The sequence below is a fragment of the Lontra canadensis genome, unplaced genomic scaffold (genome assembly GCF_010015895.1).
Source record: "Lontra canadensis isolate GAN:19392208 unplaced genomic scaffold, GSC_riverotter_1.0 scaffold15, whole genome shotgun sequence".
Taxonomy (NCBI): domain Eukaryota; kingdom Metazoa; phylum Chordata; class Mammalia; order Carnivora; family Mustelidae; genus Lontra; species Lontra canadensis.
The window spans coordinates 2,490,965-2,518,732 of record NW_022631009.1 but is presented as its reverse complement, the minus strand read 5'-3'; the positions used below and the strand labels follow the sequence as shown (position 1 = coordinate 2,518,732).

Below are 27,768 nucleotides of genomic sequence, written 5' to 3'. Positions count from 1 at the left end.
GATCATGGGGAGCGGCAGGCTGAGGGAGAAGCAGGCTCCCCACTGAGCAAGGAGCCTAGTGCAGGGCTGGATCCCAGACACTGGGAACACGACCTAAGCCCAAGGCAGGCGCTTAACTGACTGAGCCACCCAGGCATCACTCCGTTTGTCTTTCTTCATTCTGGTGGTGTTTATGAGATTTGTGGCTATTTCAGTAATTTTATATATATATATATATATATATAAATATACTTGACTAGGGTGCCTGGGTGGCTCAGTTGGTTGAGCAACTGCCTTCAGCTCAGGTCATGATCCCAGACTTCTAGGATCGAGTCCCACATCAGGCTTCCAGCTCCTTGGGGAGTCTGCTTTTCCCTCTGACCTTCTCCTCTCTCATGCTCTCTCTCACTCATTCTCTCTCAAATAAATAAATAAAATCTTTAAAAAAAAATATATATATATATATATACTTGACTAAATATACTACTATACTTGACTTTACTAGATTACATATATATATAATTTAAAATTATATTTTTACATTTATATATTTTTATATATTTAACATATTAAATATATATAAATATATATTTATAATAATATATTAAATATGTTATTTATATTCATATATAAATATAAATATAAATATTTTATATATTATATTTATGTTATTTATATTAAATAGAATAACATATTAAATATGTAAATATATTTAATATGTTAAATATATAATTAAAATCATATATAATATAATTTTATTTTTATTTTTTTAATTATATAATTTTAAAGATTTTATTTTTATTTATTTGACAGAGATTATAAGTAGGCAGAGAGGCAGGCAGAGAGAGAGAGGAGGAAGCAGGCTCCCTGCTGAGCAGAGAGCCCAATGAGGGGCTTGATCCCAGGACCCTGAGATCATGACCTGAGCCGAAGGCAGAGGCTTTAACCCACTGAGCCACCCAGGCACCCCACTTTTTTTTTTTTAAGATTTTATTTATTTATTTGACAGAGAGAGATCACAAGTAGGCAGAGAGGCGGGCAGAGAGAGAGGAGGAAACAGGCTCCCGCAGAGCAGAGTGCCCGAGGCAGGGCTCGATCTCAGGACCCCAAGATCATGACCTGAGTCAAAGGCAGAGGCTTTAACCCACTGAGCCACCCAGGCACCCCAGTTTACTGTGTTTCTATGAAAACAGTTTTTAATGTACAGAATATTCATGGGCAGTATTTACTTAACATTATCTTACTGTTTTAACAACAAATAAACTATTTTAAACAATTCTTTAGGGAGGAAAATGATTATTATAGTTTCCCCATGGCACTATAGTCAAATACTGGTTATAATTCCCTTAGAAAATTGATACAGTAAAGGAAATACAATTTGAGCCTTAAGATGCTTGACTATAGATAATTTAAAATTTTGACTTTCTTGGTTAAGCATCTGAGTCTTGATTTTGGCTCAGGTCATGATCTCAGGGTTGTGTGATCAAGCCACATGTTGGGTTCCATGCTGGGTGTGGAGCCTGCTTAATATTTTCTTCCCCCTCTCCCTTTGCCTCTCCTCCCTTGCATGTTCTCTCTCTCTGTCTCAAATAAATAAATCTTAAAGTTTTGACTTTTAGCCTCTTTTTCCATAAAATTAAGTTTTTGAATAGTGTGCCTAAGTGTTTATTTGATGAAATATAATATTAGCCTGTGTTTTCATCCTCTAAAGAATACCTCTAAAGAATGTGAAATTTTTAAAAATTTATATTTTCTTATTCATACAACATGTATCTTATTATGTGCTAGACACTGTGCTAGATATGAGGGATCCAGTGATGGATTCCACAAATGAAGACTATCCTCACAGAACTTACACGTTGGTGGGAAAAAGAGAAAATAATAAGAACTATGAAGAGGGGAGCCTGGGTAGCTCAGTCAGTTAGGCAGCCGACTCTTGGCTTTAGCTCAGGTCATGATCTCAGGGTCGTGAGATCCAGCCCACTGTGGGGGTCTGCACCGCGTGTAGAGCCTGCTTATGATTCTCTCTCCCTCTCCCCCACCCCTCACACTCCCCACCCTGCAACAAAGGAACTATGAAGAACACAAGCAGACTCAGAGTGATCAGGTGGACTTACTTTAAGTAGATTAATAAGATTATATATCTCTATAAAAATATGCACATAGAAATCTTGCAGAGTTGTATAGTTAAAAAAAAAAGAAAGAAAAAAAAAAGGCACAAAGAATCAAAAAAAAAAGTCTGTTCCTATTTTAACCCAATTAACTAAATAGTTCTCCATGTAACCTCATCTAGTTCACCTAATTGGGGGGGAGAATGAGAATATCATTGATCGTTAATCATTTCACCTATGTTTTCAAATAGGGAAGGAGAAGAGTATAGTAGAATAGAAAGTCTCAAGTAAGAATGAATGTACTTTAGAAAACTTAGATTTAAATCCTAGTTTTACCATTCACTGGCTTATAGCTTTTTAAATTGTGAATTATAAGTAATAATCCCTGTTTTACCTGTTGCAAAAGTTACAGTGAAAACCAAATTGGAGTATGTTTTATAAACTGTCAAGTATGTTATAAATGATGATTGATAACTAATTTTAGTGTCTTTGAAGTTTATCTAGCCCAAATGATAGGCAGGCATATGTGAAATATTTTCCTGAAAAGTATAAAGCTCCAAGTATCCTCTAGATATTTTGAAGATAAAATGAAATTTTTAGGAATTACTTTTATAGGTAATTTTTCAAATCAAAATCAGACACATGGGGCACCTGTGTGGGTTAAAGCCTCTCCTTCGGCTCAGGTCATGATCTCAGGGTCCTGGGATCGAGCCCCGCATCGGGCTCTCTGCTCAGCAGGGAGCCTGCTTCCTCCCTCTATCTCTCTGCCTGCTTCTCTGCCTACTTGTGATCTCTGTCTGTCAAATAAATGAATAAACTCTTAAAAAAAAAATCAGACACATACCTGTAATTTGTTTAATACAGGTATAAAATAATCCTTAATGCATCTCATTATTGAAGATAAGGAACACTAATATTAGAAGCAAACTAAACTATTGATATTTATTGTATTTTCATTTGTTTTGTTTTAAATTTGGCATATTAGATTATCATTTTTATTTTATTTGTTGTCATAGTTTATTTATTGTCATTTTTATTTATTGGACAATGACTATAAAACATTAGAGTATTCTTGGGGTGGCTGGGTGGCTCATCCATTGAGTGTCCGACTCTTGATTTTGGCTCAGGTCATGATCTCAGGGTTGTGATTTCGAGTCACACATTGGGTTCCGTGCTCAGCACAGAGTTTGCTCGGGATTCTCTCTCTCTCCCTCTGCATCCTACCGCTGCTTGTGTGCTCTCTCCCCTTCTCTCTCTCTAAAATAAATAAAATCTTAAAAAAAAAAATTGGAGTATTCTTTATCAGTAAAGGACAAATAAATGATGAAACTTTGTATAGATGTTCCTACTTTAAAGCAGCATAAGGGATGATTTTTGGAAACATAATTTAGCTAACAGATCTGGATGGGAAGCACTGTATTTTCTTTTTGTACTAGATCATAATTAGTCTTTTACATTTTTGAAAAAAACGTAGTTTTGATTTGCATGCTCATTCTTTGAAATAATTCTAATGCTTTGTAACTTGGTTTTCATTTATTTATTCAGCAATTTTGTGTGGGGGTCTAGGGCAGAGACTGCCTGCTGTGTGCCAGGGGCTTGTTTCAGATACTGGAGAGAATAAAATGGACAGGTCCCTCCTTAGGAAGCTTTCATAGTACTTACATTTTAGTGATCTATATGATCTTAAGTCAACTTCTGACTTTAAAAAAACAGGTTTGATTAGCCCCAGAATAAAAAGAAAAACCTTTTATAGTGACGCTTATTAGATTAGAAAAAAAATAAGAGGATTGTTAAAGAATCATATCTACTAATTGTATGACCAGGAAATATTTTTTATTTTGTTTTACTTATTTTTAAAAAATTTTTTGAGAGAGACCAGCAGGGGTGGGGGTGGGTAGTGGTAGGAGGGGCAGAGGACAGAGGAAGAGAGAGATTCTTAAGCAGGCTCCACACCCAGCATGGAGCCCGATACAGGGCTTGATCTCCAAACCCTAAGATGATGACCTGAGCCGAAATCAAGAGTTGGATGCTTAACCGACCGAGCCACCCAAATACCCCAGAAAATATTTTTTTAAGAAGAGAATTTGTAAGGTTAGAAACGTGATTGCCTTAGTGCCTGCTTCTTCAGGTGGTACCTACTGAAAAGAATGAATCAAGATTTTGAAACAGTATTTGGTTTTTAAATTCTGGAGATAATATGATAACCTAGAAGCACCATCCTCAAGTTTCAGAGTATATCTAATGATTAGTGCATGAGGGAGAATGAGTTGTCAGAATCTAAGTTTATTATAACACAGTATAAACAATTGACATAAATATATTTTGTAGGAAATAATAACTTTAGGGATTTAGAAATGTTTATTTTCATATTTGTAGCAAATGTTTATTTAAGAATAAGTTGTCTCAAACATTTGGCTACTTCTTTGCCTGGGTAGGAATATTTATAATATCAGGCTTTAAGTCGTGCATTGAATTGCATTTAGCATCTCTAATTTGTTCAGCTTTACCTATAATAATTATATAATTAAGTTATAACTGGGCCCTGATCTAGCATACTCACAACTTTGTCTATCCTTTGAGCAAAATATTTTCATTATGCATTTTGCACTGCCTGTTTCATTTATGCAAGTATGTAGAACTAGGATTTCATGTTTCAAAGTTAAATATAGATCTTTTTATATTTAATAATTATTTTCTGTTGCTAATACTTTTTATTTTTAGTGTCTAATAATTATGTAAAATACATTTCTTAAAAATATTTTATTTATTTATTTGACACAGAGAGAGAGAGAGATCACAAGTAGGCAGAGCAGCAGGCAGAGAGAGAGGGGGAAGCAGGCTCCCTGCGGAGCAGAGAGCCTGATGCGGGACTCGATCCCAGGACCCTGGGATCATGACCTGAGCCGAAGGCAGAGGTTTTAACCCACCCAGGCGCCCCTTCCCTTTTCTTTTTGCTCCTAATATACTTATTTGTATATCTAAGAATGCATAAGATAACAAATAGCAGTAAAACTAATACATTAAAGTATTGACTTAGTATCATATATATGTCATGAGACTCATTTGTCTACAAGTGCTGATTAAAAGTGATTTTTCATTAGATTTGAGATCTATAAGATATCTTACTTAAATTTCCCTGCAGTTTAAAAAAATATTTATTGGGATTTGCTGATTGTTGTAGCTTACAGTTCTAAAATAACAGGCAAATGTAGCTTTCAGAGTGTAGTTCGTTTTGTTCAGTACTTAATCAAATTGAGATTTTGCCTAAATACAATATGCTGGCTTTGGGAAAACAAATATTTAATAAACATCTGTATGCCCATTCCTGGCAAGGCAAAGATGAATAACCTGAGTTTTCTCATAAATCAGTCAGAAGCTGCTGTAGGGTTTCGGGCATATGATTCATGGTTTCTTTGCATTTTATACCTTATTAGGATTAAATCTCTGATTTCTGGGAATAGACGTTGAAATTACCCACAGATGTATTGTAATTTTGAAACCAGAACAATAATTTATCCAGACAAAAGGTTATAAAATTATGGCTAAGTATGACAAAATCTTTTGATGATGGCTTTCCCAGGCTCTCACTGGTTTGCACATATACAAAGAAATGTACCACAACCTGAACTTGAAGCAAAAATTGTGAATAATGAGGCGCCTGGGTGGCTCAGTGGGTTACGCCTCTGCCTTCGGCTCAGGTCATGATCCCGGGGTCCTGGGATCGGGCCCCGCATAGGGCTCTCTGCTCAGCAGGGAGCCTGGTTCCTCCGCTCTCTCTGCCTGCTTGTGATCTCCGTCTGTCAAATAAATAAATAAAATTTTAAAAAAAATTTTGTGAATAACAAGGTTTTCAGAGATCTATAACTTAATGGAAAAGGGAGCCTATGTTTGTCTACCTTTGTCTGGTTTTTTATTTTTTTTTTACAGTTTAGGTATTGTTTTTGTTTTTCCAGGGGCCTTGTGAGAGAGCATTACAAAGTACATGTTAGGTGAAATTCAAGTGAAAAATTGTCAGGTGACACTATTTAAGAATTAATCTCAGTGTGTAGTCACTTTTAGTGATATATATTTATATGTATACTTATATATGTATATATTTTTTAACATATTCTGTTTTATCCAGGTTGGTGCTCTTTTTGTATTGCCGTGTACTATTAGTAACATACTTATTCCACCTCCCAGCCAACTCAGTTCAAGAAAATGGAGAGAATATATAGCTAAAAAGCCCAAGACAATCAGTGGTAAGTAGTAAATACTTTAAGTTGTTTATGAAGTGGAGGTGACATTCTTGATGAGAAAATTATATTTATTACTACTGATTAAAAAGAACCCACATCATTTTAAGATTTTTTATTATCTCAGTAACCTACTGTTAGTATCAAAGTGTATGCTACCTTATTTAGTCAAAAAAAATATCAGTAATCCAAAGGCAGAAGTCTTGATTAAGTAGATAGCTAATTTTATTGGACATGGGTTTCTTAGAAACCTTTCAAGAATGAAATTGATGAAAATAAAGTGGTGAGGGGTGCCTGGGTCGCTCAGTCAGTTAAGCATCTGCCTTTGGCTTAGGTCATGATCCCAGGGTCCTGGGATAGAGTCCTAAGTCAGGATCCCTGCTCTGCAGGGAGTCTGCTTCTCCCTTTGCCCCTCCCCCTGCCCATGAGCAACCTTTCTCTTTCTCTCTTTTTCTCTCTCAAATAAACAAAATCTTTTTGTAAAAAAAGAAAAAGTGGTTGTTTTATTATATGGTCGGGACATAAAAAAACAAACTTGTGATTATAGTTTTTTAGAGAAATTAGAAATTATTTAACAGTTACATGTTATGCAGTGTTCTGTGTACTTTAGAAATATTGGCTCATTTAATTATTAGTCCTATAAACTTATTTTTATGTCCATTTAACAGACTAGGAAATTGGAGCTTGAAGAAGTTACAGAGCTGTTAATTGGCAGGATCTTGGTTAAAATCCTGGCTCTAACAGTTAATAACTCTCTAACTTTTCCAAGGATTTGAACCCAGGCCCTGTGCTCTTAAGTACTGTACTGTATTGCCTCTAGTAATTTATTACATTCAAAATGTCATTACACAAATGAAATCTTAATTTCTGTTGTAAAATCAGATCATTTATATCCAAACTTTAGTATTTTATGAGGTAATTACAGCTCAAAATATTATTACTTGCCCAAAGTCATATAACTAAAGAGTGTTTCTTCATACTTTGCATAATTATATGTAAGTATTTTTTTTATTGGACAATAATTTGTTTAAATTATTATTGAGCTTGTACTTAGTTTTCATCATCCATGATATGATGGGACTAAGAACTGAAATTAAAACATGTCCACCTGCGTTGTTCTAGAAGAAATCTCTAGAAATACTCCAGAGCCATAGAATCCTGAGGAATACAAATTTAAAATCAGCAGCTTACACAGTATTATATAGGTGAGATACTGAAATCCATTTTAGCAAATGTTGAATTTGAAATGGAGATAATATCTATGTGGAAATTTAAATTCAGAATTTGAAATTAGGTCCATTATCCCCAGAGAGTGGTCAGGGCTAGAGATTTAGATTTTGAGTTTACTAGCTATTTTATCTATTTTATAACAAAGCAGCTTAAGACTAAGTGGCTTCAAGGAACAAATGTTTTTATTTGCTCACAGTTTTGCAGTTTGACCCAGTTCAGCTGGACGGTTCTTCCATTCTCACCAGTGGTCGCTGATGTGGCTGCACTGAGCTTGTGAATTGTTCACAAGTTGGGCTTAGCTGGGATGCAGGGACAACTGTCTTTCTCCAGGTAGTCTCAGAGCCTTTTCCCTTGCCCCATGGTTTCTTCATGTGATCTCTAGCAGGTTAGCCGGAATTTTTACATGGTGTCTTAAGACTCCAAAACATACAAAAATCAAGCTGTCAGGACTTTTAAGGCTTAATCCCAGAACTGGCCCAGTGTCACTTCTGCTGTATTCTTTTATTTAGAGCTACTCACAGGAATGGCCCAGATTCAAAGGGAAGGTGACTAGACAAGGGTGTGATTACTGAGAAGCCACCAATGTAAAAGCCTGCCATGACTGTCTATAGGTAATAGTTGAAGCCTTAGGAGTGGTTGGACAAAACCATAAAGACAGCATGACGAGAAAAGAGAACCATGGCTAGGATCTTCAGAAATACCTGAATTTAAGGTAAAAGTGGAAGAAAAGTTAGGAAATGATTTAATAAATAGTGGTTCGAAGACCCTAGATAGCTATAATCATTAACATCAACATCAAAATACCATTTATTGCATGATACAGTGTGGGAAATAAAGGGGAGTCAAACTGGGTCCTTACACTTGAAGTATTTGCACAGCCCTTTTCTTTGTGAAATTTATAGTCAAGTGATGAAAGCACTTTGAAAAATCATTATGAATCTGTTTAGTGGACACTGTGAAGGTGAAGTGGAGGGTGCTTCCAGAGTGTATGACCTAACATAGTCTCAAGAATTCAGAACAGCTTCCTGGAGGAACAGATATTGTTAATATAGTTTGTTGCATTGTGCTAGTGCATAAAGAGATGTAGCTTTGACCCTTTTCAACTCCTCCCACGGAATAGATCTATATGTGATGATTTTGGCAGATGCTAAAACAAAATCAGAAATAGATTTGCTAGGTGGCAGCAGAGCCAGTTTCACTTATTTTACATGAAATCATAGGATAATATTTATCCATTTCTCACCATTACACATGTTTAAGGCTTGAATTGAATATTAGTATCTCCTAAGCTAAATATTAATATGTCCTAAACTAATAGGAATATTAATATCTCCTAACTAAACTAAATATACTGTCCAGTATATTCTGGAGAGCCCATTATTTATTTTGCCTTTGTAACTTTTTCTAACATAATTTATTGATTTAAAATTTATTCTTAAGTGGGTTTTTTTTTTTTCATGATTTTTATTACAACTTTAAGAAACTACCTTAGTGTGTGGCTTGATTTGATTTCTTTAAATTATCACCTCTTGAAATTTGGAGTTTAATATTGGTAACTTCTGAATATTAAGATATGTATCACATGATAATCTTCAAAGGCAAGTTGTTGATTACTGATTAGGCTTTATCATTAAGTGCTGATTAAGCTGACACTTTACAGTATTTTTATTTAATCTTAGAAGTAGAAACAATCAAATTGGACAGTTGATTATTAAGTTCTTTTCTACCCATAGCCCTTTCTGTAGGGGAAATTCTTTATTTATCTCATTGACAGAACTCCTTTTGTTAAAGAGGAGCCAAGTTTTAGCGAGGATAAAGTTTAATAGCTCTCACTTGGGAAAACCTCGTATCCCATTCATAGTGCCACTACCAATAGCCTCTCTCACTATTCCAAATAAGATATCAACTCTCAGATCAGCCTCTTAAATCAACATTGTTTCCTGTAACTTACTGCATTGTGTCCAGCTGTGCTCTCCTGTTGGCCCTGCATGTCCCCTGTCCTCCAAACTAAACTTTAAACTGTTTCCTTAAACTATTGTCTCATTTTAGTCCTTCATGACCTTGTTACTCATTCATTCATTCCTTCAGTCAGTCATACCTTTCCTTCATTTTTTTCTTTTGAGATTGAGTAGATATTGTGTATCAGGCATGGTACAATAATATGGAGATTAGTAATGAGCAAGATAGACTTGGCTCGTCCTTTCCTGGAATTTGAACTGTAATAGAAAATAGATATTAAGAAGTCATTAGAAGTCTGAATTATAACATTGTATTCAGTAGCAACCAACTATAAATCCACAAGAGATAGTATCTTGAAAAAAGTGAGATGTGGAAAGACTATTATGCTAACATTTGTGGTAAAAACAACAATTTGGGGCATGTGTGTGTAAGCACTTGTACGTATTTATTTATATAAATACTATTTTGCATTAATTACTCAGTTTTTCAACAGATATTTTTATCAGGTGTCTACAGTACAGCAGGCACCGTTACACATGTTGGATGGGCAATAAATAGAACACAGTCCATGTCCTGAGGAAACTTACATGACAGTGGAGGTATTGGGTTTAGATTTTAGGTTTTTTCAGAAACCCATATGGTTATGTCTTTTAGTTTTGATAGGCCTTTACTCCGGACATTTTCTCATTCAGGACCTAACTTGCCATCCCATCTAAAATTGCAAATAGACTCTTCTCTTGACATTATATCCATTTCCCCAGATTTATTTTTTCTCTTTAGTACTTATCACTATCTAATATATTAAGTGTCTTTTTCTCACTCAAAGTGAGAAGAGACAAGATGGAATTTTTTTATTTTTATTCATTTCTTTATTTTCAGTGCCTGGAACAGTACCAGATACTTAGTAGGTTCTCCAAAATAGTTGTTAAGTAAAACATGAAATATATATTTCCAGGTAGTAATAACTGTTGTCTGAAAAAGTAAAAAGATTTTGAATGGATTCCATCCATGCGGTGTGAATCAAAATTTGTGCCCCAATTTTTATCAGTTCCTTAGATTTAACAAATCATCTCTGATGAAATAAAATACGTACATAGTTTGAAACATATGGTATTGCTTATTTGTATATCAAAATTGTCAAGTATCAGCAATTTCAGATGGCTTGACCTAAAATGAAAAACAATGTGCCATTTGAATTATGCCTAAGTTAAGCATAGCCAAAGAATGATTTTTAACAGTGATTTTCAGCGAGATACTCAAAGTATTATGATACTAGGAAAAATGCAAAAGAACTATGTGAACAAATGCAACTGAGCTAAACCCAATTACTCTGAAGAAAGACTTCTATATTTAAAACTTGTACTGAACAGCCAGTTGTATAATGAAAAGTGCCTGGCTTACCATATGTTCACAGAGAAGTTTTACAGAATTGTCAAAAAATTTAGATGCTGCTCTTTGCCTAACTGTGCATTACAAATGAATAAGCTAAAGTATAGAGAAATCAACCAACTTCTCCAATATCACAGGGTGAAGTCAGAATTTTCACCCAAGTCTCAATGCATCTGCAAACCATCAGTGATAGTTACAATCTTGAGTCCTATTTTTGCCTCATTTTGTTTAAATTGGAATTCTTTTGAAAGGAAATATATTTTTAAAGGATGTTATTGATTTATTCGACAGAGAGAAAGAGATCACAAGTAGGCAAAGAGGCAGGCAGAGAGAGAGGGGGAAGCAGGCTCCCCACTGAGCCACCCAGGTGCCTCTGAAAAGAAATATTTTAAAGGTACTCTTGAAAAAAGTTACTGTTTTGTTGACTGACAAGTCTTCTAATAAAAATATTTTTAAAGAGACTAGCTTAATAAGGACTAATGAATGTTTTGAATTGATGAGGCATGTACCTTTATTCTCAAATCAGGGTGACAACAATGTTTCAAAATAGTGAGCTGAAACTAATAAGGTTTTATGACACTGTGTAACTGATCTATAAATTCCACCTTGAGAAAAGGTAAAGGACTCAGGTAAAGATTTTGAAAGAGACTTCAGTGGCCAAGACAAAGTAATCTTTTAATCAGCAAATATTTATAGTTTGCCTGCTGGGTTCAGGGCATTCTTCTAGGTGGTAGGAATTCAGTAATGAACACTATCAACCAACTTTACTGTACTTTTATTGAACACACCATTCAGCAGCGTCCTCGTTCTCTTCAAGCACATATGAAACATTCTTGAGAATAGACCATATATATCGTAGGCCATTAAATGAGGCTAATAAATTTAAAAGTGTGTTCTTCAATTACAGTAGAATTAAATTAGAAATCATCAACACAAATATGAGGAATACTTTAACTATTAGAAATTAAATTAAATAACACACTCCTAAATAACCCATAGGTCAAAGAAGAGAAACTAAAGGGGAAATTAGAAAATGTTTTTAGTTGAAAATAAAACCAGGGCACCTGGATGTGTAAGTGGGTTAAGTCCTTTCTTCGGCTCAGGTCATGATCTCAGGGTCCTGGGATCTAGCCCCCACATCTGGCTCTCTGCTCAGCAAGGAGCCTGCTTCCCCTCACCCCACCCCACACCCTCCTGCCTCTCTGCCTACTTGTGATCTCTATCAAATAAATAAAGTCTTTAAAAAAAAAAGAAAAGAAAACCAAAACTTCTCAAATTATGGAGAGCATCTAAGGCAGTACTAAGAGGATTGTAAATGCTTATCGTGGAAGATACGACCTAAAATCAGTTATCCAAACATCAACCTCAAGAAGCTAGAAGACTAATTCCAAGTTAAGTAGAAGGAAGGAATTAGACTAGAACTTAATGAATAAAATACTGAGGGCTACATCTAACAAAAGAAGTGCAATATCTATACACTGAAAACTGTAAAACTTACTGAGAGCAATTAAACAAGATATAAGTAAGTGGGGAAACACCATGTTTGTGATTCGGAAAACTCAGTATTATTAAGATGGTACTTCCCTCCAAATTTACCCGTAGATTTAATTCAATTTTTAACAAAATCCCAAGAGGACTTTACATAGAAATTGACAAACTGCTGCTAAATTTATATGGAATTGCAAAGGACCTGGAATGGTCAATTTTGAAAAGGAAGAATAACTTTGGGGAACTTAAAGTACTTGATTCACATCCCAACTGTAAAGCCACAGTATTCAAGACAGTATGGTATTGAATTAAGAATATGCATGTATCAGTGGAAAAAATAGAAATAAAGGTGCCAGTGGGAAAAAGAGAGTCTCTTTAACACAGTGCTAGAAGAACTGGATATCCATATGTAAAACATACATATAAGATTTTTATATAAAAATTAACTCAAAATGGGTTATATAACTAAATGTAAACACTAGAACTAGAAAATTTCTGTAAGAAAATATAGCTACCGAAAGGATCTATAAAAAGAAAAAGAAATCTATAAATTCACCACAACTAAAAATGTCTACTTTTTGAAAAACACTAAGAAAAAAATTTTATTTATTTTTCCATTTTTTTTAAATTTATTTATTTTAGGGAGAGCTCATGTATGCTTGAGCAGGGTTAGGGGCAGAGAGAAGGGGACAAGCAGACTCCCTGCTGAGCCTGGGGCCTGATGTGGGGCTCCATCCCAGGACCCTGAGATCATGATGTGAACTAAAATCAAGAGTGAATGCTTAACCTACTGAGGCAGCCAGGAACTCCAAAAAAAATTTTTAAAGGTTACTTAGAGAAAACATTTCCAGTCGTGTCCAACAGTAGCCAGATACATTAAAAAAAAATTCTTACAACTCAATAATAAGAAGACAAGCCAATTAATAATAGATAAGAGACTTGAATAGATATTTCATTAAAGATACGTGAATAACTAATAAAGCACTTGAAAGATGCTCAACATTATTTGTCTTTCAGGAAGTACCAATTAAAACCACAATGTGATTCTATAATACACTTACTAGAATGGCTTTATTAAAAATAGTGACTATCAAATCTTGATGAGGATGTGAAGAAACTGCAAATCTCCCACATTGCTGGGGATGGTGTAAAATGGCTTAGATACTCTTGAAAACAATGTGGCAGCTAAACTTACACTTCACTCTGCAACCCAGTATTTCCATTCCTAGGTATTTATCCAGGAGAAATGAGAACATATGTTCACATAAACACTTGCAAGAAACTGTTAATAAAAGACATATTTATAGTAGCTAAGAATTGGAAACTATGCAAACATCCATCAGCTGGTGAAGAGATAAACACAGTTTGTTTTGTCCAGACAGTGGAATATTGCTCGACATATTGCATGAAAAATTTTGGGTGTACTTATATATGTTAAGTTTATATGGAATTTCTATAAAAAGCTTAAGGACCAGAAAGCATATCAGTGGTTGCTTGAGGCCAGGAATAGGAGGGGAGATTGACTGCAGAGAGATAATGGACATTCTCCAAAACTGGCTTATAGTGATGGATGCCTAATTATACAGTTTACTTAAATTAATCACATTTATACTCTGACATATGCATATGCATATGTTTGAGGGAGAAGGAAGGAAGGAGAGAGGCAGGGAGGGAAGGCAGGAAGGAAAGAAAATCAAAAAGGAAGAACATCAAACAGGGCTCTACCGGAGATCAGTTAAATGCACATCTCTGGGGAGGAAACCAGACCCTCAGTAGTTTATAAAAGTACCCAAGTGTTTCAAGTGCATCCAGTATTAAGAACTTCTGCCCTAGATGTGCTCTTTTCAACCCTAGGCTAGAGAGCCACTGTTACTGAAGAGAAAGACCTTCTTCAGATGCTCTGAGGCCAAAAAGAAAAAAAAAAAAGAATGGCTATTTTAGGCTTTTCACTCCTTGGTTAGAAAATCAGGATAGTAATACTTGCTTAGTGTATCCCACAAACTTGTTTCAGTCACAGTTGGTGATGGTAGACACTTTGTAAACTCTGCGGTAGCTTTTTGTTATTCTGTCCAACCTTAAGGATTCATCTATGGAACAATAGAGATCATTGTTCTTCATGATAATAAGATCTTCAAATGTCTTCTGAAGTTTCTCTATTCATTGTAGCTTTCAAATTGTCTATTTTACTGTGTTGTAACTAAAAGGAAATATATACTGTTTTTGATCTGAACATTTCTTGTTTAAAATAGTCATGGTGCAATTTATAAATTTTTCTGCATTTTTGGAATCTTCACAGTAGAAGGTGTCATACAGCTATTCAACAATACTATCATTTCTTAAACCATTTCAGATTATCTTTAGAATTGAGCCAGGGTATTTTCTTGGCTAGTCTCATTGAAGCTAAGTTTTATGCCTGATCGCTCAAAGCTTGGTCTGATGAATAAAGTGGGAAATCAAGGAAGGCAATACATTTTTTGAAAATGCTTTGTGGGGGTGCCTGGGTGGCTCAGTGGGTTAAAGCCTCTGCCTTCAGCTCAGGTCATGATCCCGGGGTCCTGGGATCGAGCCCCGCAACGGTCTCTCTGCTCAGCGGGGAGCCTGCTTCCCTCTCTCTCTGCCTGCCTCTCTGCCTACTTGTGATCTCTCTGCCAAATAAATAAATAAAAATCTTTAAAAAAAAAAAAGGAAAAGAAAATGCTTTGTGAATATAATTACATCATTGTTGCCTTTTTTTCCCCCTTATGATTCCCCAACTGACCCTAAGGACCATTTCAAAAAGTTGATTCTAGAATTGTTTGAACAATGATATCGTTGATAGTGTGTAGCCTCCTAAAATGCCTACGTTGAAGGCTAGCTTTTATTTTACCGTTTAATGTTTAACTTGATTATCAAAATAATTATGTATATTATTTTGTTGTTTCTTGAGATGTACATATATATAAAATATTTGTCAGTAAGTCAGAAGATTTACTTAACTAGAATACTTTACTACCTTCATCATCCTGAGATATTTTTCAATATATCGATATTATTTCTTCTTTACATTAATACTATCTTATATTTTATATTGTTAAACTTTTAAAAAGAGGGGATATTACAGAATTTTAAGGACCACTGAGAAACTTACTGGTATAAAATATGACTTTATTTTTATTTTGCTAGAATTTTGATTGCTAATGAAACTAATAATGATCTATCTCTTCATTATAGTTTATGTTATTTGTAAAATTTGATACAATTAAATGGCACTTGTATTCTGCCTCTCTCATTTTACTTGTATAGTAGACCCAAAATAGGTGTTTGTTTTGGTGAAGAGAGGGCGTGCAAGCCAGTCAATCTCTTACAAGTTGATGTTATGAAAATAACAGGAAAATATATAGGGGCCCCTGGGTGCCTTAAGTCCATTAAGTATCTCAGACTTGATTTCTGCTCTGGTCATGATCTCAGGGTCATGAGATGGAGCCCCACACTCCAGTGTGTGTGGGGGGTGTCTGTTTGAGGTTCTGTCTCTCCCTGTGCCCCTCATCCTGGTGTGTGCTCTTTCTCTCTTTTTCTAAAATAAATAAATAAATCTTAAAAAAAAAAAAGAAAACAGAAATTTTCTGTTGTAATCACTTACTGTTATTTCATTAGGGAGAGCTGTGAAATTTGAGTGACAATGCTAATTGTAAATCTATTACTCTCTGTGATTTTTACATAGAAATTACTTAATAAGTCTTCAATTAACACCTGCCAAACTTGGAACATTTTTAAAATGACTTCATAGTCATTATGGTTAGGGGAGTTCTTTAAAATAAATATTTTTCTTTTGAGGAAAATAAGATTGCTGTAATTACAGGCTTCCATGATTAAAATGCTAATAAAGGGGATGGGATTTAAAATAAATGTGGAAAGAATGCCATGGATTAAAGGGACACCAGTAACTTGAATTGGCTAAGTGCCAAGTTGGTAAACGAATTAAAAAGTCACTATAAGTCTTAGCAAACCTTAGTTTCAAATGCAAATGGTAACAACAGTGTTTTTCCTTCCTAAAACCTCTATTTAAATTCCTTTTTTATGATTGATGTTTATGAACAGTATTAATATCTATTGCATAAATTTATTTTTGTACTTCATGGTTGTTTGGGGGAATAAGCTTTAAGTCACAGTATGTTCATCTGTGAAATAAATTGTTTTCTAATAAAATTACAGTTTTCTTAGTGTACAGTTTTCATAGTGTACATACACATATACTATGTACATACAGATATGTACATAGAAGCATACATATGTATATTTATATACACATACAGACACACACACGCATATAAATTCCAAAATGCTAAGAACTTCTTTTGTGAGCAGACCTTACATTCCTAAGATTATTATAAATTAAAACAAAAAGCTGTGTTAAGATATAGTTCACACGCTGTACAATTCAATCATTTAAATTATACAATTCCATGGTTTTTAGTCTAATCATAGGATGGATTGTATAACCATCACCACAGGCAATTTTAGGACATTATCTTGTCTCCAGAAGGCAACTCCAAACCCTTTAGCAGTTCCTCCCTATACCCATTGCCTCCTCCTTCCCCAACCCTTAGGCAATCACTAATCTACTTCCTTCTGTATAGCTTTGCCTGTTCTGGATATTTTATTTAAATGTAATCATACAATAAACATGTCATCTTTAATGTTCGGCTTCTCTCACACATAGCATAATGTTGTATGACAACACCAATACTTCATTCTTTCTATTGCTGAATACAACTCCTCATTTGGACGTATCACTTATTATTTATTCATACATCAGTTCAAGGACACTTTTAACTGTTGACCCTTTCGGGTAAATAATGCTGCCGTGAATATTTGTGTACATGTTTGTTTGTTTGTTTGTTTAAAGATTTTATTTATTTATTTGACAGAGAGAGAGAGATCTCTGACAGCTAGGCTAGGCAGAGAGGCAGGCAGAGGAAGGGAGGGAAGCAGGCTCCCTGCTGAGCAGAGAGCCCCATGTGGGGCTCGATCCCAGGACCCTGGGATCATGACCCGAGCCAAAGGCAGAGGCTTAACCCACTTAGCCACCCAGACGCCCTGTGTACATGTTTTTATGTGAACATATGCTTAAAATAATTTTGGATAAAAACCTGGGAGTGGCATTTTTGAGTCATATATTGATTATATGTTTAACTTTTTTGAGGAATTGCCAAACAGTAGCTGTATCATTTTTATATTCCCAACAGCATGAAGAGTTCCACTTTTTCTGCATCTTTATCAGTACCTGTTATTGTCTGTATTTTTTGTTACATTCATCCAAGGGAGGTGAAATGGTACTTCTTTGTGGTTTTGATTTACATGGCCTTTTTAGCTAGTAATTGGTAGTGTTTACTGAATAATTAGTATATGTCAGGCATTGATCTAAGCACTTTCCCTACAGCATCTTGTATTTAATCCTCATGTTTATCCATGTCATATAGATACTTTTTTAAATTAATAATCTTTATTTATTTAGAACAGTTTTAGATACTCAACAAAATTGAGTAGAAAGTATAGAGTGTTTCCGTATAGCCCACGTCTTCACACACATAGAGCCTCCCCTACTACCGACATTCAACCCTAATGGTACATTTGTTAAAACTGATAAGCTTTCACTGACATAGCATTATAACCCCAAATCCATAGTGGGTTGACTTTTCGTTCTCTTGATGGTGTACTTTTAAGCCCAAAAGGTTTTAATTTTGGTGAAATTCAGTTTTCTCTCTTTTTTTTTCTTTTCGTCACTGTGCTTTGGATTTCTTTTTTAACAAACCATTGCCTGCTCCCAAGGCCAGGAAGATTTATGCCTTTGTTTTATTGTAAGATCTTTACAGTGTAACTCCTAAATTGATGTCTATGATCCATTTTGAATTAATATGTGAGATAGGTGGTAAGGGTCCATCTTCATTCTTTTGCATATTGGTTGTTTGGTTGTTCCAAGACCATTTGTTGAAAAGACTATTCCTTCTCCCATCATATTTTCTTGGTGCCTTTGTTGAAAATCATGACTGTTCACTTTTGGATTCTCAGTTCTGTTATCCTGTATGTCATTAACACCAGCGCCTCAGTGTCTTGGTTACAGGAGCTTTATAGTAAATTTTCAAACAGGAAAGTATGAATCCTCTAAGCTCATTTGCTCTGCAGACACTCAAATTCTTGACATTTCCCTCTCATACAGTAATTTTTTATTTTAAATTAATATTAATTTTTCAATTATTATGATTATATAATCACTCTTCACAGTTGAGCCATGTAATGTATCTTATTTTCCTTTCCTGTACAGTATTCTGTTTCAGCTAGACTCAGTGAATCTTTTTTTATATCTAGCCACAAAGCTTTCCCCCAGTGGCGAAACTCCTTTCAGTACTTGCAGGCACATTAGGTATTCTATCAGTCATGTTTATGTAAGAAATCTCTTCCAGCTCTTTGTGACCTGTCTAATCCAGACTGGTTTCTCTAGCTTTGTTCTATAGCTTTGGATTTAAAAGACTATTTTTTCATCGTCATGGAAATTTCTTTTGCCCTTTCTTTGTTGGTGCCTTTAATCTAATTGTCTCTTCCTTTAGTCCCTATTTTGGTGGAGCAGATATCTAAAATCTTCCTGAAATTTTGAAGGTATTGCCCCATTGTCTTCTAGCTTTCAGCACTGTTATTTAGAATTCTAGTGCTCTTCTCATTCTTATTTTCTCTAAAGGAAACCCATATTTTCTCTGGAATTTTGTAGAATCTTCTACTTGTTCTTAGTCTTCTGAATTTTCATGATGATGCACCTTGGTGGGTCTATTTTTATTCTTGTATTGGGCTCTCAGCATGCCTGGAAGCTTGTCTTTTTATGGAGGAAAGCGTTCTGGTAGCTATTTTGTTGGAAATTTCCTTCCTTCTGTTTATGTTCTCACTTCTGTTAGTGCTATGTAGCTGTTGTTCCTCCTGATTTGTGTGTCTTTCTTTCTCTTCTCTTTTATTTTCCATTTCTTCGTATTTTTACTTTACATTCTGTAGATTCACTTAACTTTTTCTTCTACCCGTTTAGGTGAAATATATATTTATGCTTTCTTAATTTTAATTTCCATGAGCTCTTTCTGATTAATGTTCTTATAGTCTCCTGTTCTCGTTTAATGTATGCAGAATCTTCTCTGAGCAGTGTAGTGATCCGATTGGTTAGTTGGTTGGTTTTGTGTGTGTGATTTCTTTTTACTGTGTATTCTTTATTTCCTTGCAAGTCACTTTTTTTCAATTTTGACATCTAGTTCTCATCCTAGCAACTTTCCTTGAGATCTCGTAACATTTGCCTGCCTGCTCACATTTAAGGGATTGTACCAGAAAGCTAATGGGAAGATCTGAGTGCATGAGTGTAGCTTGTTGACTCTGATCTTTGTTTTAGGGTGAACTCACCTTAGCTGACTCCAGCGTTGGGATTCTTCAGTCTTTCCTCTAGGACTGACCCATTTCCAAGAAAGCTCAATTCTGTTATCTAGCTTGCATAATTCTAGAAGTTATATAGGTGAAGACGGGTGCAGGGTCTCAATATTCAATATACCAAGTACATGCTTAGTCCACTGAGAATTAACTCTAACCCTGCTTTCTGTCCAGTATCTCTCAGGCCAGAGACACCTTGTTTTACTTTCTTTTTTTTTTTTTTTTTTAAAGATTTTATTTATTTATTTAACAGACAGAGATCACAGGTAGGCAGAGAGGCAGGCAGAGAGAGAGGGAAGAAAGCAGGCTCCCCATGGAGCAGAGAGCCCTATGCGGGCCTCGATCCCAGGACCTTGGGATCATGACCTGAGCCGAAGGCAGAGGCTTTAACCCACTGAGCCACCCAGGCGCCCACCTTGTTTTACTTTCTGCAGAGAATAAACCACTTGTTTTCTGGACCGGGAAAAGGACAATCATGTACCTCAGTGGAATAAGGACTGGTCAGGAGGCCAGGCTGCTCTGACACGTCAACCTGTTCTCCTGTTTGACCTTCATGTTGCTTCCAGGGCCTTCTGGGACCCTCAACCCAGAGTCTTGTCAGGGGTTGTAATATAAATTATGTTGCTTCTAAGCCTTCTCCGTTGTTTTTCTCAGCTTCCTTAGCAGTCTGTACCAATTACTCATTTGCTCTCCTGCTTTCAAAATTAGTTTCTGTTGTCTCTTCTCTCAGATATTAGTCCTTGTAGATTTATGCTATTTTTAAAATCTCTTTATTCTCATTTTGAGGAATTTCAAGAGATAGTGAAAATGAATGCTTATGTCCAATTTACCATCTTCAACAAAAAAGGGACTCTACTTCTATTTTTAATCTCAAAGGCTTCACAGTTTTTCTTTGACCTTCGCTATAACCCTCACTTGATTTGTTTTTAAAATATACAAGAAGCTGTCTTAAGTGACCTTCATGTAACTGGCACGCCAGATTAATGGCTGCTCTCCATTCCCTCTGTAAAATACATTACGGATGCCCACTGCAGGAACCAAAAAGCTACCCTGGAGTGCGTCTGTACACTTCTTCTCCATTAGTGGAATTGTGTGTGTGCTCGCAGGGGTCACTTTACTCTATTTTAAAGAGATAGAAGTTGGAAAGGGTAGTTGATACGGTATGAGTGTGGTCATGTAAGAAAGATATCATGGAACTCCAGTGGGCAACATCAAAAGTTAATGAACAAGGACACATCATTTTAAGGTAAAATGTGTATACTTTATATCATTTTGTTATGATTGTCTGCTTTCCGTTTTCTGAGTCAAATGAACAAGTGCTACTTAAAATGGTTGCTCAACAGCTTGTTTTCAAATAACAGAGAAAGTCATTATGCCCTCTGGGTCAAATGACTGATTCTGCCATGTTGCATGCTGAATTTTCACATACTTAACAAGATAATTGTTTTTGCTTAGTTCCAGATGTTGAAGTGAAAGGAGAGTGTTCTAGCTATTATCTCCTGTTACAAGGTAATGACAACAGAAAGTGTAAAGCCACATTGATTCACTCGGCCAACCAGATCAATGGCTCGTTTGCACTGAGTTTAATTCATGGAAAGATGAAAGCAAGGACAGTAGAAGCCAAACTGAGTAAGTGTTGATTTTAGGTGGAAAATATTTTTATATTTGTTAGTATATGCAGTTAACTTCTGTGGTTTTTAATGCTTTTATTTTCCCCAAACTCCATTTTACTTTCAATTTACGTTTTATTTCGAACATATTACAGCATGTACAAATGGTTTAGAGTACAGATAATTCATCCGTTTTTCATTATACTTAGTATAATTTAGTAGGTCAGCTTTTGATTCCAAAAAGGAAAGGTTTAGTATTTTGCAACTTATTTTTAAAGATTTTATTTTTTTACTTCAGAGAGAGAGCTCACGTATGGAAGCATGAGGGAGTGGGACAGAGGGAGAAGTAGACTCTCCACCGAGCAGGGAGCCTGACAGAGAGCTGAATCCCAGGACTCTGGGATCATGACCTGAGCTGAAGGCCCATACTTAACTGACTGAGCCACCCAGGCACCCTGTTTGTATTTCCACTTTATTTTTTTAAGATTTATTTATTTGTCAAAGGAAAGATAGCACAGTCAGGTAGAGTGGCAGGCAGAGGCAGAGGGAGAAGCAGGCTCCCCACCGAGCAAGGAGCCCGATGTGGGACTCGATGCCAGGATACTGGGATCATGACCTGAGCTAAAGGCAGCCGCTTAACTGACTGGACCACCCAGGCATCCCTGTATTTTCCACTTTAAACATATAATATTTTTCTATAATTTAGCTCTCATTTTACTTACTTCCTCTCAAGTATCTTGTTCCATTTTATTGCCTTTTTTTTTTCTCTCCAAGTTCCAAGTTTTCGTTATCCATCAGTGTATGCCAAACCACTCCAAAGTTAGCTTAAAAAATGACTATTTATTTTTCATAGTCCTTTGTGTTGACTGGGCTCAGCTGGATGGTTCTATTTTGAAGTCCCCATACATGTGCAGCCACTTAAAAAGCTAGGGCTCTATTCTCCTGCAGACTTAATGGAGGTTGTGTAAGAATGCTTCTTCACTTACCTGTTTGGCTTCTGGGTTAGAATGGCTGGAATGAGATCTGACGTTCTCTTCATGGTCTATTTTCTCACAGCCAGCTTGGGCTTCCTTACAACGCTATAGTCTCAGGGTAGTCTGATTTCTTACCTGGTTCCTACCTTCTCTTAGAGCATTGTTCTAAGAAGCCTCCAGGTTTTTTGACCTAGTCTGAACTCGTTCACTGTCACCTTTACTGGAGTACCTTATTGCTTTCATAGAGCCAGCCTGGGTTCCTTGTGGAAGGACTACACAATGGGTGACTAGTAAGTGTGGTTGACTGGGGAGTGTCTTTAGAGACTAGCTACCATACTCCCTGCTTTATATAGGAGTTTCAGTAGCTGAAGCCATAAAAGAACATGTGATAGAGGATATTCTACTCTGTTACCTAAATTCCCTCAGTTGAAGAGGGAGATCAGAGTTTAAAATGAAAAATAATTTAGTATGCTTAATTTCTTCATCTTAATTATTATTTTGAGATGAGCAAGAGAGATGAGTAACTGACTTTTATTTTTTAAAGTTATGTAATAACACATTTTCTGGGAACTGAATATTATTGTCATAGAACATCCTTAACACTTTTCTCTATTTTTCAGGCTTTCCTTTTGACTTCTTGTCACTTCCACATTTTTCTGGTGAACAACTTATACAGAGAGAGAAACAGTTAGCTAATGTTCAAGCTTTGGCTTTGAAAGAATGTCTGAGTAAGTAATGATTTGTACATTTCATTTTACTGTAAGAATGTTGACCTGTTCAGACCTAATGCATTGTTACTGTCATACTTTTTCTTACTTTGTCTTTTAGGTTTAATATTCATTTGTAGAACTATTCTTGATAGAGGTGATGCAGAGTAGAAAAGGTCTGCAACATTTTTCCACCAGATTCAGAATCTTTCTATTTATTCATACATTGCTAATAACATTTATAAGAGTGTATTTCTTAAAGACTTATTTATTTAGGGAGAGAGAAAGAACAAGGGGAGAGACGGAGAGAGAGAGAGAGAGAGTCTCAGGCAGACTCCTTACTGGGTACGGAGCCTGGTGCCGACTCGATCTCGTGACCCTGAGATCACAACGTGAGCTGAAATCAAGTGTCAGACCCTCAACTGACTGCACCACCTAGGCACCCCATAAAAATATTTCTTTAGGAAAATTTGGTATTCCATTCTTTTTAACTGTGTACTGGAAAAGGTAGCTATGGTTTTTTAATTCTGATTAATATAGAATTTTTATAAAATTTCTCATTTTATATTTTTGGTTGTTATCAGGAGGATAAAGACTAAAAACAGAAGGAAATACAACTACAGAGAAATTAATGTGCTAACTTAAGCATTGATTCTTAGACTTTAACCATGACTATTAATAATAACAAGTATCACATATGTGCAGAGTGAAGTTAACATTACGGATTTTTCCTTATTCAGGAAATTAACACTTTTTCCAAGGGTCATAGTTTAAGGTTTTACATCTATTATTAAATGTTTAGTTCGTATCAGTCTTAACAATCTTCAATAAATAATCATTCATTAGTACCTAATATGAACTTATTTTAAGATAACTGATATGGAATTTTTAAGAAATTGATTCAAATTGTGAGACCTCTTTAGTAGCATATAGAAAAACGTGATATTAGAATTAAGTAGATACATTATAAAATAAAAGCTGTCAGGGGCGCCTGGGTGGCTCAGTGGGTTAAGCCGCTGCCTTCGGCTCAGGTCATGATCCCAGGGTCCTGGGCTCGAGTCCCGCATCGGGCTCTCTGCTCAGCAGGGAGCCTGCTTCCCTCTCTCTCTCTCTGCCTGCCTCTCTGTCTACTTATGATCTCTCTCTGTCAAATAAATAAATAAAATCTTTAAAAAAAATAAAATAAAAGCTGTCATCCTTTTTGTAAAAGCATTTTAAAAATATCTGGAATTCAGTAGCCTGTTTTATTCAGTGGAAAATAATTTTAGAATACTTGGTCTCAATTGTTCTTTATATTAACCTACTTTTTCAGTTGTACAAATCAGTGTAATTGTGTAGTCTTGAACTCCTCCAACCATTGATTTTTTTTAATTGTTTCAGTGATACTAGCTCAAGGAAAATATAGTTGGAAAGGCAAATCAGTTTCAGTAAAAAGTAGTACATGTTAAAACCAAGAAAAAGAAAACATACTGAAATAGTACTTTTGTGGCTGGAAAAACTCTAATTTCAAATACCAGCCTGCAGTGTTATTCATCTCTTGACTTTGCTCTGTCCCTGCCAGAGTCAGCAGGCCCTGCTCCATTGCCTTAAGCCTTTTGCAGCTTTGTAACTCCGTTCCCTCCCCATCTCCTCCCTCCTTCCTCGTCACCTCTCTCCCTTAGCCTCCCAACCAGAAAATCTGCCAGAGTAGAAGAATAGGCTGCTCTGGAAGCTGACTCGTTTCTCCTTTGGGTGGGAAGAGTTATCCTTCCTGCCTGCAGGCCTGACTGGCAGCTCTACCAAAGCACTAAGTAAATGCTCCAAGCGTAGGAGCACGAGCAGCTGAGCCGTACTGCGGCTGTTAAGGGTGCCACAGCTCTGCGCCAGGAGCCTGGCGCACGGGCAGGTGGGGGGTCTGAAGTTGAGGGAAGCCTTGCAGCTAGTAGCTGCTGGAGAAACCAGCTCTGGGCCTATCCACGAAATGACCAGTTTGCAATCCAAGGCATGTAATCTTGATGAAAATTAGTAACCCAGTTAATCAGTTTATGATGGAAGCACTTGCTGAACCAAGCTCTGCTCTATCCAGAGAGTTAATACTGGATTAAAAATGTGGGGTAAGGTTGCATCTGTTAAGAATTCCTGTATCTCAAAAGACAAGAAAATGACAGCAAAACAGTTTCTTATGTAAGCATGTCTGACTGTATTTCAGTGATCTTCAGAGAAGTGAAATGTAAATATAGAAGTGCTGAAAATGGTATAGTTAATTAACTTACACATGGTGAAAACGACTGTACTAGGAACAGCTTTCTTTGGAAAAAAAATAAACAATTCAGAATCAATACAAAGATGATAGCCTTTGGTATAAAATAAGAAGTTGTTCAAGATTTTTTTTTCCAAAATTATCAACAAGATATGGAGTAGACTTACTATCTCCCCACTATTTCTCTGACCAGTATTGAATCAGAAAGAGCAACTGGAAAAGTTTGCATGAAAATGTACATACATTACTGAGACACTTTGTTGCTTAAAATAACACAAAAATCAAAGTTTCTGTTATGATTTAATTTTTTAGAATAATTGCTTCCAGTAGTTTTATTTTCTTAAGATTATATTTAATAACATCATATTAGAATGATATTTATAATTTTATAAGTTTTTCTACTTGATTTTTTGGTAGTTTATAATTTTTTTATATTTGGAAATATTAACTGTCTTGTTTCACTGATTTTTAAAGAAAAAGTTTAAGAATGCTAGACAATTTTTAAATTAAAGACTATTCAGTATGATGCCAGACAAATACCAAAGCAACAACAGTGTTGTCATTTTGCTCCAATATTCCGGTCATGCCTCTGAATTCCCCACATCTTTTTTAAATACATAGAACCTGGGGTGCCTGGGTGGCTCAGTGGGTTAAAGCCTCTGCCTTCAGCTCAGGTCATGATCTCGGGGTCCTGGGATCGAGCCCCGCATCAGGCTCTCTGCTCTGCGGGGAGCCTGCTTCCCTTCCTTTCTCTCTGCCTGCCTCTCTGCCTACTTGTGATCTCTCAAATAAATAAATAAAATTAAAAAAAAAAACTTTAAAAAAATAAAATAAATTCATAGAACCTAGTACAAACCTGATTGACACTCAGCCTCCAGTACTTTTGGATATTCCACTGTCTTTTTCTTTAATAAATCCTAATAATTGCTAGCTTTTTTAGGAATAACATTCTTTTGCTGATCCATTTTTAAGACTTTAGTCCAGTGTTTTTCTCCCAAACCTTTGCCACTTATGTGTACATTCATTAGTGTAGAGAATAATTTTTGCTTAGGTAAATTATTCTGCTCATAACCCTGTTAAACTTCGTCTGTTTCCTCTTTCTTTTTCGGTCATTAAGGCCAGGAGGAAGTCTTACCCCGCTCTCCAGATAGCCCAATGTTGTAATATAATTGACTATTTTAATAAGCATGGATCTGGTTCATGATTTAAGTTTATTTTTAACGTTAATAAAAATACAGAGCTGAGTTCCAAAGCACATTACCTATTGTGTATATTTCAGATGAAGACAAACCATTGATAACTTTTCGTTTAGAATGGCTCCCAGCAGATTGTACAGAAAATAAAAAGCTTCATTACTTTTTATTTTCTCACTAAGAAGATGTAATAACAGCAGCATATTTTACAATCTTACTTTACCATTACTAATGTTCTTGAGTGCAAGAATCATGTGTTCCTTATCTTGGATCACAACTGGAACGACCCTACCAATATCCACGTTGCTATGGTGGGATTTTTCAGAGGTGTCCTCGGAGAGCCGATGTTCCAAAGCAGAGCCTCTAGGCCGGCTGCTTCCTTCTCAGCCTATTCTCTTGCATTATTTATGTGTCAACCTCATGTAATAATGTGTTCTAATCCTCTGTGTCCAAGGGCACAGCATAGTGCTTTATAGACAGTACATAATGTTGAATTGAGTTCTGTATGAATTTACAATTTACTGTTTTCTTATAGAAGAAAATGTTATTAGTCCAGAAGTGTTTCGAAGTGTAATATTTTTATAAAAGTAATACATGGATCTAGGTTTAAGATGCAAATGCTACTGAAAAACTTCATGTGGAAACCAGCAGTAGCCTACTGTCTCCTGTCCATCTTTCAGTCTTTGTAGGCAGCAACCCGCAGCTGTTCCAGCTGGTTTTCCTAACATTTCCTCCAGTTTTATTAATAGTAGATGTATGCTGCTGTTTCTTAATTTGCCAGTTTCAGACATTATCTTAGCACCTAGCTATGAAAGATAAACACTTAGCTTTCTCCTATCATCTTCACGTTCTCTTTCCACCCTTTACAGTGAAGTCATAAATTTTGGTTAAATCAGTGGCTAGTTTTAATATTATTACCACCGTATACATAAGCTTACCACTGAGTCGTGTAATATATGACAGTGATCACCTCTTGTATTATCTTTGTTTTTCTTATGGTTGGTGATCATTTTTAATTTGCCCATTCCTCTATACAGGCAGAATATTGTTGTGTTTTTCTAGAGGCTCCAGCATTTTTTACACACTTAACATTAAATTCATTGTATGTTCAAACACAGCAGTTCCTTTTTACTTCTATATTTCTTTCCGGAGTGTTTAATATTTTGTTCTGATAACAGAACATCTTAGAGACTTCTCTTTGTTCTTCCCTTCTATTGGAT

The 27,768-nt window shown here is 35.7% G+C and overlaps 1 protein-coding gene across 4 annotated transcripts in view; it reads left to right on the top strand.

The window, feature by feature from the left end:
• Positions 1-27,768, top strand: part of MTBP (MDM2 binding protein) — an 83,733-nt gene that overhangs the window by 23,442 nt on the left and 32,523 nt on the right. For 3 of the 4 annotated variants that reach the window (XM_032858413.1, XM_032858411.1, XM_032858410.1), the window contains 3 exons: positions 6,214-6,331; positions 21,281-21,454; positions 23,030-23,137. In XM_032858413.1, the coding sequence (XP_032714304.1) occupies positions 6,214-6,331; positions 21,281-21,454; positions 23,030-23,137 (400 nt within the window). The remainder of the gene's footprint in view (positions 1-6,213; positions 6,332-21,280; positions 21,455-23,029; positions 23,138-27,768) is intronic. The other variant, XM_032858412.1, reaches the window with a different exon arrangement.